Raw genomic sequence first — 11,686 nt, 5'->3', positions numbered from 1 at the left:
TGGTTCGCAATCCGGCTTGTTGCTGGGGAACATCTGGAGGTTTAGGTTGGGGAGGATTAGGTAGTTTGGGTAAGGTAGTATCGTCAGATAATATGAGGCATATAGTATCAAACCCGGCAGTCTCCAGTCAGGGTCAAAAAAAAGTTAACAATGCAAATATTTTCTCTATGGTAAATTCTCCATTAGTACGTAAAAGTTAAGGCGTTTCAAAGACGGCTATCTCTCATACAAGACGCAATTAAAAATGAATGTCGGTAACAAAACCGGCAACCTCCGCATTCGTTTCTTTCAAACATGGCAGTCTCCGTTCCAACCAATCAGAGCTCGGCATTTAGTATGGCGTCTGCTGTCACAGCGCAAAGATCTGCACGTGGATTATTGTAATTTTTATTGGGATTTCTTATTATAAAGTGATATTAGTTGTGTAAAATAGACAAATGGATAATCTAGTACGACCCTGTTCACCTAGACAATCGAGAAAAAGGAAAAGTGATCCAGAAAATTGGAAAAGAAATGTGGCCAAGAGAGAGAGGTTTGTATACTGCGATATATGGTTTTGATACTTGCCCATTACTATATTCTTATGTTAGTTTGGTTCACTTTTTAAAGTGAAACTTCTTTAGGCGTGTTGAGAGTAAAATTTCAAGGTCGTGTGACGGAAATACATCACGAATGGCAACGGAAGTCGAAATTTCAAAAGATGTCAAAGAAGTTTCACGTGTGCTCGGCACACACGCTTTATTTTTGATTTTTGATAATACCATGTAGTACTATAAAAATGCGTAAAATGGACTTGGCAAAGTTACAAAACTCGTAGTGTCATTTTATTTTTTATTAGTTATAAAACTCATATCTTTTATAGTAATTGACTGCCCATGATAAAATTACGTTATTTATTTTCCTTTTTCACTTCTTGTAGGTATTCATCGAAGCAACTTCCTGAGCGGCCAAGATGCGGACATGACACAAAAGCATTTAAATGTGGAACTGTTTCTATAGCTGATGTAAAATATTTCCATGATGCCTTTTTTAAATACAAAGAAAAATCGAAGCAAGATGCATTCCTTTTAAAATATTGTAAGCCAAAACAAATTAAGAGACGACGTGGAACAAAGGGTCCTCAAAGACAGAAACTCTTACAAACAAAATATACAATGTACTGTTCAAGTCAAAGATGTACCATTCCAATATGTCAACAGGCATTTTTGAGAATTTTGCATGTAACAAAACACAGGGTTCAAACAATCATGGCACATTTTTTTAAGACTGGTACTTTATTACCTGAAAATCGAGGTGGCAATCACAAACAGCACAAATTTGGAGAAAAACTAATTGCAGTCAAAACTTTCATTAATTCCTTTAACTGTGAAGAAGCCCATTATTGTCGAGGGAAATCTAAACGATTTTATTTGCCAGCAGAACTTAGCATTAACAAAATGTTTAAAATGTACAATGCCCAAGCAAATGAAAACGTAAAAGTGAAAAGAGGATATTTTAGAACCGTTTTCAACAATTTCTATAATTTGGGATTCGGATCACCGAGAACCGACGTGTGTTCAACGTGTCTTCAGTATGATGAATTGATTAAAACGCACCAAAAAAACGACGACCTACAAAAAAAAACCGATTGCCTAATACAGAAGAGAGTGCACAAATTGCGAGCGAAAGCTTTTTTTCAGTTAGTTCAAGAAGAGCAAGATGGCATGATAACACTTTCTTTTGATTGCCAAAAAAATAGTCCTATTCCAAAACTACCAGACCAAAGTACGTATTATTCCAGACAATTGTATTTGTATAATTTTACAATAGTGCAGGGAAGTTCAAAAGCTGCACTGTCTCCAAAGAATACATTTGCCTACTGTTGGACCGAGGATAAGTTTGCAAAAAGCTCTAATGAAATAGCGTCAGCTGTTTATCATCGGCTTTGTTCGACAGATTGGACAGATATTACTAAAGTTCGTTTGATTGCGGACGGCTGCGGGGGCCAAAATAAAAATACCACCATGGTGGGTATGCTTGCTAAATGGCTAACATCTAAAGCCCCAAGTCATGTGAAAAACGTAGAAATTGTATTTCCGGTTGTAGGACATTCCTTCATTCCTCCAGATAGAGTCTTCGGGCATATAGAACGAGATATCCGCAAAAGGGAAATAATAAAAAACGCTGATGGTTATTTGGATATTATTAAAAATTACAGTACCATTATTGAATTAGGAAAAGGTGATTGCAAGGTTTATGATTGGAGAGATAGTTTAAAAACTGTCCTGAAAGATGTCGGTTCATGGCATTTTGCTTTTCAAAAGAGCAAGCGATTCTACATTAGGAGAACAAAAAGCAAAGTTGACGTTGTAGTTAAAGGGGATCTTTACTATAGAGTAAGTGATGGAAAATTTGGAGGCATAACAAAAAAGAACAAAAATATGAACATGCTTAATCCGCCAGAAATTCATTCATCAGGGAAAGTTAACAGTAATAAATTGACAGATGTCAAAAAACTATTGCAAACGCACTACGGAGACAGCTGGATGGATGATGAAGAGCTTGTGTATTTCAGAAATTTGATTCTGCCTGTAAATAATATGAACGAGGATGCTATCCCCTTAAATGACAACGAAAATGATACACTTTGCGAATTCCAAGATGATTCCCCAGACTTAAAAATATGAATCTGTATTTTTAATAAATAAAAAGAATATTTGATTACTATATTAGGGTTTTATTTCTGAAATCAACATTTGCATGGTATTAAATTTTTTTAAAACTTTTATTAGATTTCGAAGTTCTATCCTAACACTCAAAATATGTAAGTATCAAATCTGGCTAGTCATGCAATCACGTATCAAGATGGCGGCGTTTAAATCAAATACGGCAATATCCAACACTGTCCATATCAAAGTTGGCAGTCTCCACAAGTGTATTTCAAATCCGGCAGTCTCCATTTTAATAATAAAGAATTTACTACTTAAATATTACAAAATAGTTATATTTCATTACTGAAATTAATTCAACAATTCTGTGAAGATAGAATTTGTCAATATACGCTGATATCTAAAATTAATAAACCTAAGAAATGTTTTTTGTTGATAACTCGAACTTGTGACAAGTGGAGATTGCCGACTTTGATATTATATGCCTCATATGTAGGCTGGCTTTAGTCGGTCAATTGATACAGTCACGTCTCGGCCCTTAACTTTTAATCTAAAGGTTTTAGCGCCTCTCTTTAAAACTTCGTATGGCCCTGTATAAGCTGGCTGCAAGGCACCATGTAGCGTGTCTTCCCTAAGGAATACGTGGCTGCAGGTGCTCAGCTCTTTAAATACGAAGGTTTTAGGTTTAGAATGGTGCTGAGTTGGTACTGGTTGTAGCTTCTCGGCAAAGGATCTCAAGCGAGCTGAGAAGTCAGTGATGTCGGTGGTGTAGCTTGCGATATTTTGGCCAAAAAATTCGCCAGGTAAGCGCAGTGGCTCACCGTACACCAGCTCGGCTGATGAGGCATTAAGGTCCTCTTTGATTGCGCTTCTTATGCCAAGAAGTACAAGTGGTAGAGACTCGGTCCAATTCTCGTCGGCGTGACAAGTTATAGCTGCTTTCAGCTGTCGATGAAAGCGCTCGACTAAACCGTTGCACTGTGGGTGGTAAGCGGTTGTGCTGCGGTGCTGAAATCCAATGGATTTGGCCAACTGCTGGAAAAGTGCCGATTGAAACTGCATTCCACGATCCGTTATGACATCCACTGGACTTCCGTAGCGCGACACCCAACAGGAAACAAAGGCTTTGGCAACCGTTTCGGCTGTTATGTCGATGATTGGGACAGCTTCCGGCCATCGCGTGAAGCGATCGACGGCTGTCAAGCAATACCGAAAACCGTTTGAATATGGTAGTGGGCCGACCAGGTCTATGTGGACATGTTTGAATCGCGCTGAAGGTAAAGGAAGCGTACCCAAAGGTGACGACACGTGTCGGCTTACCTTAGTGCGCTGACAGTCCAAACATGCCTTAGCCCATTCACGGCAGTTTTTGCGCATGAGAGGCCAAACAAAACGTTGTGCAACGAGCTTAGCTGTAGCGTTAGGACCAGGATGGCTAAGGGAGTGGAGGCAGTTGAAGATTTGCCTACGACAGCTCTCAGGGACGAAAGGTCTGGGAGTCGGGGTACTGACGTCGCAGTACAATTCGGTACGACTGCCAGGGATTATCATTTTGGTGAGACGAAGAGATGTTTCACCTTTAAGGTAGTCTGCAAGCTCGGAGTCTGTGGTTTGAGACTTGGCAAGGACTTCTAGATCGACTGGCATCTGTAGTTCGTATATGCGGGAAAGAGTGTCGGCCACGACATTGTCTTTGCCCGCGATGTGTTGGATGTCCGTCGTGAACTGTGAGATGAAGTCCAAGTGTCTATACTGCCGTGGCGAACAGTTACTTTTCCGCTCATGGAAAGCGTAACATAGCGGTTTGTGATCAGTATAGACAGTGAAGTGGTTGGCCTCTAGCATGTGACGAAAGTACTTAATTCCTTCGTATATTGCAAGGAGCTCACGATCGTATGGCGAGTATTTAACCTGCGATGGGCTCAACTTACGCGAAAAGAATGCTAGGGGCTGCCAAGCTCCATCCACGTATTGTTGTAGAGCTGCTGCGATGGCTTTGTCTGAAGCGTCCGTGACAAGACCTAGTTTACCATCGGGATGAGGATGCGCCAGTAGGGCTGCATTGCACAGACTTTTCTTGCAGTCCTCGAAAGCTTGCAGTGATCTTCCTTCTATAACGACCGGATGGGAAGCTTTTACAGATCCGGTTAGCAGAGCGTTCAGAGGGGCCTGGATTTTGGCAGCGTTGGGCAAAAATCGTCTGTAAAAATTTATCATGCCCAAGAATCGCCTCAGCTCTCTGACGGTTTTGGGAGCAGGGATATCCGCGATAGCCTTGACTTTGCCATCTAAGGGTTTCGTACCTTTTTCAGAAATTTGGTAACCCAGGAATGTTACTTCAGGTGCACCAAAGACGCATTTGGCTGTGTTCACGAGTACGCCGTATTGTTGCATACGTGTGAAGAGTTGGCGCAAATGTTCTTCGTGCTGTTCCTGAGTCCTGGAAAATACCAAAAAGTCATCGAGGTATGTGTAGCAAAAGTCAAATCCACGTGTCAGCTCATCCACGAATCTCTGAAAAGTCTGCCCTGCGTTCCGCAATCCGAACGTCATAAAAGGAAATTCGTATAATCCGAAGGGAGTTGTAATGGCAGTCTTCGGAATGTCTTCCTCAGCAACAGGGATTTGGTTATAAGCCTTGACCAAATCTATAACTGAAAAGTACTTACAACCAGTTAAGCTGTGGGAAAAGTCATGTATGTGACGTATTGGGTATTTGTCTGGTATCGTCCTTGCGTTGAGTAACCTGTAATCACCACAAGGACGCCAGCCATTATCTTTTTTGGTCGCAAGGTGGAGAGGTGATGACCACGGACTGTCAGAAGGACGAGCGGTGCCATTAGCCAGCATCGCGTCAAACTCCTGTCTGGCGATTTTCAGTTTATCTGGAGCCAGCCTTCGGGGTGAACACGACACTGGGGGTCCTGGTGTAGTGCGGATATGGTGTTGTGTGGTGTGTTTCACTATACCTGGTGTACCGGCGGGGCGAGTGATATCCGGAAATTCAGATAAAATATTGTGATATCTGCTGTTGCCGCCGGTTGGAACCTTCACACTTGTTACAAGCATATCAGAAGTAAATATATTCTTATAGTTAGCCAATGTAGCCGTAGTTGCTATAGAAGTGAGATTATCTATTAAACGCTTGTTGCGACAATCTACTACAAGGTTGTAATAATTTAGAAAATCTACGCCTATTATTGCTTTTGTAACATCTGCTACAACGAAACGCCACACAAAAGTCCTACGAAGTCCGAAATCTAAAGCTAAATTCACAAAACCGTAAGTAGCTATCACAGAACCGTTAGCTGCACTCAAAGTATATTCAGTCCGAGTACGACGGTCACGTAGCGCTGATCGCGGGAAAACACACAGATCGCTACCGGTGTCGATCAGAAATTGCATCTTCGACGATCGATCAGTGACGAACAGGCGACCAGTAGTTGTTGAAGGACGATCGTTTGTCGCCGTTACCGACCGTCCATCGAGTTTTCCGACTTGAAGTCACAGGGGCGAACGCATGTGCGGGCTTTATCTCCATACTTGCTATGATACCAACACAGCGGAAACTTCCTGTAGTTGGATTGTGTTCGTTGCCTTGAGGAATTACGCGTGCCTTGGGATGTGCGAGAACGTGATCTGCTGTTCCTCTGTATCGCCATTTGTTGAACCTGCTTCCGTAGCTCAGCTATTCCCTCAGTGAGGTCGCTGATGAGTGAGCTAGGGACTCGTACTCCAACTTTAAAAACGTCGTTGTGATTTGTCGACTCGTTCCTCTCGCTATCGCCGGGCGGCGATGATGCCGACGTGCCTCGTACGTCCTTACTCATGTTCGTATATAGAGGTCACCAGTAAAGGAATCCTCCGTGCGTCGATGATAAAGTAATTAAACGGCTCGAGTTCCTTTGTAAAAATTTAGTTTTAATTTTTCTCACAACAACATAAAATAATCAATGATAAACAAAACAGTCTTGACGTATATAAATTGAGTGATGGTTTTTTTCTTTTTTTCAAACTTTTATTTTTAAATAAGAATGTGTGTAACCTACATCACAAACTTGACATTGGCTAATCAGAGTAAAGGCAGATTTAAAGAAAAAAAAAACCCATGAAGTCGTCAAAAATTGATATTGACACTTTGACACTTGACAATGAAAATTTGAAACACGAAATTTGATTTGACATTCGGCTCAGTTCGTTTTCTTGGCACGTGTTTCGTCAACTTTTAACTCAAAGATTTCAACTTTCAAGAAAAGAAGAAGAACTTGGGCAAAGAATCGTGATTATCTTCAGATTTTAATAATAATTATAACATTCCCTGAGCCAGGACTTCCTCAACGAATAACAGATAATTATGTCTAACGAAAATGAAGAACAAATGGAGAGCAGTTCGTCTGAAAGTGAGGACGAATGTATGGATGATGAAGAACGGAGTAACGGCGAGGAATCCGGACCAAAGACCTATCTCCCTGGCCAGCCGTTACAAGAGGACGAGCACTTGATCTGTGACCAGTCTGCGTATGTTATGCTTCATCAAGCACAAACCGGCGCCCCATGCTTAAGTTTCGATATAATAACTGATACTCTTGGCAACGATAGACAGCAGTTCCCGATGACTGCGTACTTAGTTGCTGGCACCCAGGCTTCAAGCGCTCACCTAAATAAGTATGTATAATTTTTTAAAGGATGGAATGCTAAGGTGGTTTCACTTCCATGGTCTGTGATCCATACTAAACATATTATAAATGTAATTTTGTAAATGCAAATGTGTGTCTGCCTGTCTTAATTAAGGTAAATTAGACAGATTTACAACAACAATACACAAAAAAAAATATACAAGATGTTTCAGAATTACTTTGTTTATGTTAGCTTTTTTTATAATCTTTGTTAACATTATTGATTGATAAGTTTTATTTTCACTTAAATGGATAAGTAGACCTAACCAAAACTTAGATCTCTTTCATTAAGTAATTTACTATCATCTTTAGTGTTTTAGTAGTTAAAATGTCAAACTTGCATCCTACATCAAAAGCTGAGGACGAGGAGGATTCAGATGATGATGCAGAAGATGATGATGATGATGAAGAGGAGGATGAGGAGAAAAAACCACAGATGACATTCTCCTTTATAAAACACCAGGGCTGTGTTAATAGGATACGGGTCTGTGTTCCAATGGGTATACTAATATTATAAATAAATTAGATGATGCTAGGTGACTTTATCTGTGCAGATTTTGGCTTTAGAAAATCACAAAGGAAATCTTCGATTTTGCAGATTGAACACTAGGTTATAACCATGACTGGCATGTATGTTCTCTCTGTACCAAATAGATCATGACCTCTCCTGTTATTGCTTATAGTCAATTTTTTTTAGGGAAATACACTAGAAAACCGAGAAATATGGTATGTTTGTTGTTTTCAGGCTACAAATTTCAAAAACTCAGTTCTAGCTGCAAGCTGGTCTGAACTGGGCAATGTGGACATATGGAACATAACACAGCAGTTGCAAGCTGTGGATGAACCAGCCCTGCTTGAGCGGTACAATCTGGACACTGTCAACAACCCTGTGAAGCCTTTGTTCTCCTTCAGTGGTCACCAGCAAGAGGGCTTTGGTATGGATTGGTGCCCTACAGCACAAGGTGTAGGTATTATTCCTGTTGTTAGTTTAAATTGAAGCTTTCTCATGATAAATGTTTTTGTAGTGTGGTGAATGCATTATTGCAAAGTGTTTTTCTTAGGAGAACAATTTTATATTAACAAGCTACATGTGCATATTATATTGTACACTAATCCTAAACTGATTGATTTAAAGATAGTGTACCTGTTAAGTCTTTGTGAACCGACATGATCAAAAAGATGAGATGTTTCAAAAAATATTTAAAGTTAACCTATATTACATGACTAAATGTATCCTGTTGTGTATTTAGATGGCATTTTGTCCACCGGGCAAAGGTTGGCCCGTGACAGAGAGGTGAAATAGTTTTTTTGCAGTCATATGATATGAAAAGCTATCAAATATTTCTAGAAACTAGTAAATTGTATGATATGAAAAGCTATCAAATATTTCTAGAAACTAGTAAATTGGGAGGACTAAATCAGAGCCTCCAAACTTTTTAGGCTAATGGCCACACTGATTCCTCTACTAGTCCAAAAGGCCAAGATCTATTATGTCCTGGGTATAGTTTTATTTTTTAACATGTTTTTATTATGTTATTCTATAAATTCTAGGTGCTAGCAACAGGTGATTGTAGGCGAGACATTCATATATGGAAACCCAATGAAGGTGGCACTTGGACAGTTGATCAGCGCCCTCTGGTTGGACACACAAGTTCTGTTGAAGATATACAATGGTCACCTAACGAAAGGTATTTTGCTATCTATTATTTTAAAGTATAATGTACAATAAGAGTACAATCATATACTCATCCATAATGTAAGAAATAAGAAAGCTATCATTATGCTAAGAATAATTATGAATATACTTTTATTTTGTGTTTGAACCTTATAGTACTTAACCTAAACTTAGCATTTGTAATCCAGGAATGTATTGGCAACATGTTCAGTTGACCGAACAATTAGGATATGGGACACAAGAGCAGCACCGCACAAGGCTTGCATGCTGGTAGCTGAAAATGCTCATGAGAAAGACATCAATGTCTTATCTTGGAACAGCAAAGAACCATTTATTGCAAGTGGTAAGTATCCATTTTTTAAATTTTGGACTAAACAGAAACCAAAGGAGACTGTATAGGTCTAGTTTGGTACTAAGACTGTAAAGTAGATTAATCTGCACTATTTTTTTTTTACAGTTGAACCAATATTGATGATTAGCTTTTGTCCCTATGACATTTTTAAAAACTTACCTATTATGCTATAATTAGCTTTTGTCTCTATATAAATTTTAAAAATATAATTTTTAAAAATTTACCTTTTTTTATCCAAAGTTACAGAACAAATTTGCATCTTAAAATCCTTGGCTCCAGCTTAAACCACGTGGGAAAGCACCTTTTACGCTATAAGCACCAAATCACAACAATTCAGATTTTTGCAATGTGATGATCAACTTCCGCAATTGGCTAGCTGTCTCGATAAATAATAATAATTATAGTGTGTTTCATCGGATAGTACCTATGGCGTTATGTTGGCTCCCCTGTCTGTTGGGTGGTCATTGGCACCATATTGGCATGAGAAGACGCAGATTTTGTTTATTTTCATTTGATTTTCATTTCATTCATTCAGGAAAATCAAATGAAAATAAACAAAATCTGCGTCTTCTTATGCAAATATCGTGCCAATGACTTGGACAGACAGGGCAGCCAACATAACGCCATAGGTACTATCCGATGAAACGCACTATAGTCATAAATACTGTTTTCAAGGGGGTGACGATGGCTTTCTCCACATATGGGACTTACGACAATTCCCGACCAGTACTCCAGTAGGCACGTTCAAGCACCACACAGCACCCATCACATCAGTGGAGTGGCACTGGACTGAGCCCAGTGTGCTGGCCTCGGCCGGTGAGGACAACCAGGTTGCAATCTGGGACTTAGCAGTTGAGAGAGATGATGAGGAAGTTGTTGATGAAGAGCTAAAGGTAAATATGGGGCCATGTAATTGCTACTACAACAAAATTCATAAACAAGTAGTCTAAAGATAATTTGCCATATTCACAATCATTACTATGGAGTGATTGATAAATCAGATTATTGACAAGTGTAAATTAAAAATTTTCAACACCCCCGACAAAATATCATTTTCAAATAAATAATTATGTATATCTAGGCAACGTCCAGCTTGACATTTGTCAATTGACACTTGAATATTATGAACCTAAGGGTTATCTAACCTTCTTTTCTGCAAGAAAACTAGAAAATAGCTGATAACTTTTAAACGGCTGAACCATTTTTTTTGGATTATAGCTAAGAACACTCTCGATCAAGCCACCTTTTAAACAAAAAAAAGTAAATTAAAATCGGTTCATTCGTTAAGGCGCTACGATGCCACAGACAGATACACAGATACACACGTCAAACTTATAACACCCCTCTTTTTGGGTCGGGGGTTAAAAAATGATGTGACACTTCGTTATTGATTATTATTATTGAAACACTAGCTGACGCCCGCGACTTCGTCTGCGTGGATTTAGGTTTTTCGAAATCCCGTGAGAACTCTTTAGTTTTCCGGGATAAAAAGTAGCGTATGTGCTAATCCAGGATATTATCTATCTCCATTCCGAATTTCAGCCAAATCCGTCCAGTAGTTTTTGCGTGAAGCAGTAACAAACATACACACACACACACACACACACACACACACACACACACACACACACACACAGACACATACAAACTTTCGCCTTTATAATATTAGTGTGATTAGTGTGATAGTGTGATTCATAATGCGATAGAATATAATTTAAATGCCCTGGTTGCAGCCAACCGACACTGTTCATACAAATGCATAACAGCTGTGAGACTGCTTAGTAATGATTGTGAATATAAGTGTCATGATAATAATGGTACCAACACTTAACTGCAAACCAGTAGTCTCATCTAGTTACTTGACTAGTTGTTTGAACTAATGGATGGATGGATGTATGATCTGCCCCCGATTGTGGAAGGAAAACGTATTCATCGTTATCTTCTTCAAGAAATTCTGCCCTTTGATTGGCTGTGATAAAAGGTAAACAGCGAATGAACCAATCAAAGGGAAGAATTTCTTGATGATAACGATTAATATGTTTTTCTCACACAATCAGGGGGCTGATCTGTCACAACTAGGCCATAGATACACATAATTACTATATAGCAATAATGTTGTGTAGGAGAATTCAAAATGCAATTTTGTTTCAGAATCTTCCTCCACAACTCTTGTTCATCCACCAAGGGCAAACAGATATCAAAGAACTTCACTGGCATAAACAACTTCCGGGTGTTATTGTCACAACTGCGCACAATGGGTTTAATATATTTAAAACTATTAGTGTATGAATAAATTGTTTTAAAACAGTTTCTCTTTAATTTCTCTACAACCTTA

The 11,686-nt window shown here is 39.2% G+C and overlaps 2 protein-coding genes across 2 annotated transcripts; both read left to right on the top strand.

The window, feature by feature from the left end:
* The first annotated feature begins 90 nt into the window (after positions 1-90).
* Positions 91-2,666, top strand: LOC123868483. The gene is made up of 2 exons (XM_045911023.1): positions 91-532; positions 920-2,666. Exons 1-2 carry the CDS (start codon positions 438-440, stop codon positions 2,664-2,666), a joined length of 1,842 nt encoding a protein of 613 aa, XP_045766979.1. The 5' UTR covers positions 91-437.
* Positions 2,667-6,830: 4,164 nt separating this feature from the next.
* On the top strand, positions 6,831-11,658 carry LOC123868176 (glutamate-rich WD repeat-containing protein 1). Its single transcript, XM_045910581.1, has 7 exons — positions 6,831-7,313; positions 7,637-7,808; positions 8,070-8,288; positions 8,876-9,012; positions 9,188-9,342; positions 10,027-10,244; positions 11,503-11,658. The coding sequence occupies exons 1-7, from the start codon at positions 7,003-7,005 to the stop codon at positions 11,638-11,640; spliced, it is 1,350 nt and encodes a 449-aa protein (XP_045766537.1). The 5' UTR covers positions 6,831-7,002; the 3' UTR covers positions 11,641-11,658.
* Positions 11,659-11,686: the final 28 nt, after the last annotated feature.

The sequence above is a fragment of the Maniola jurtina genome, chromosome 9, assembly GCF_905333055.1.
Source record: "Maniola jurtina chromosome 9, ilManJurt1.1, whole genome shotgun sequence".
NCBI lineage: Eukaryota > Metazoa > Arthropoda > Insecta > Lepidoptera > Nymphalidae > Maniola > Maniola jurtina.
Note: the sequence above shows the minus strand (reverse complement) of the source record. Positions and strands in the feature narration are given on the sequence as shown.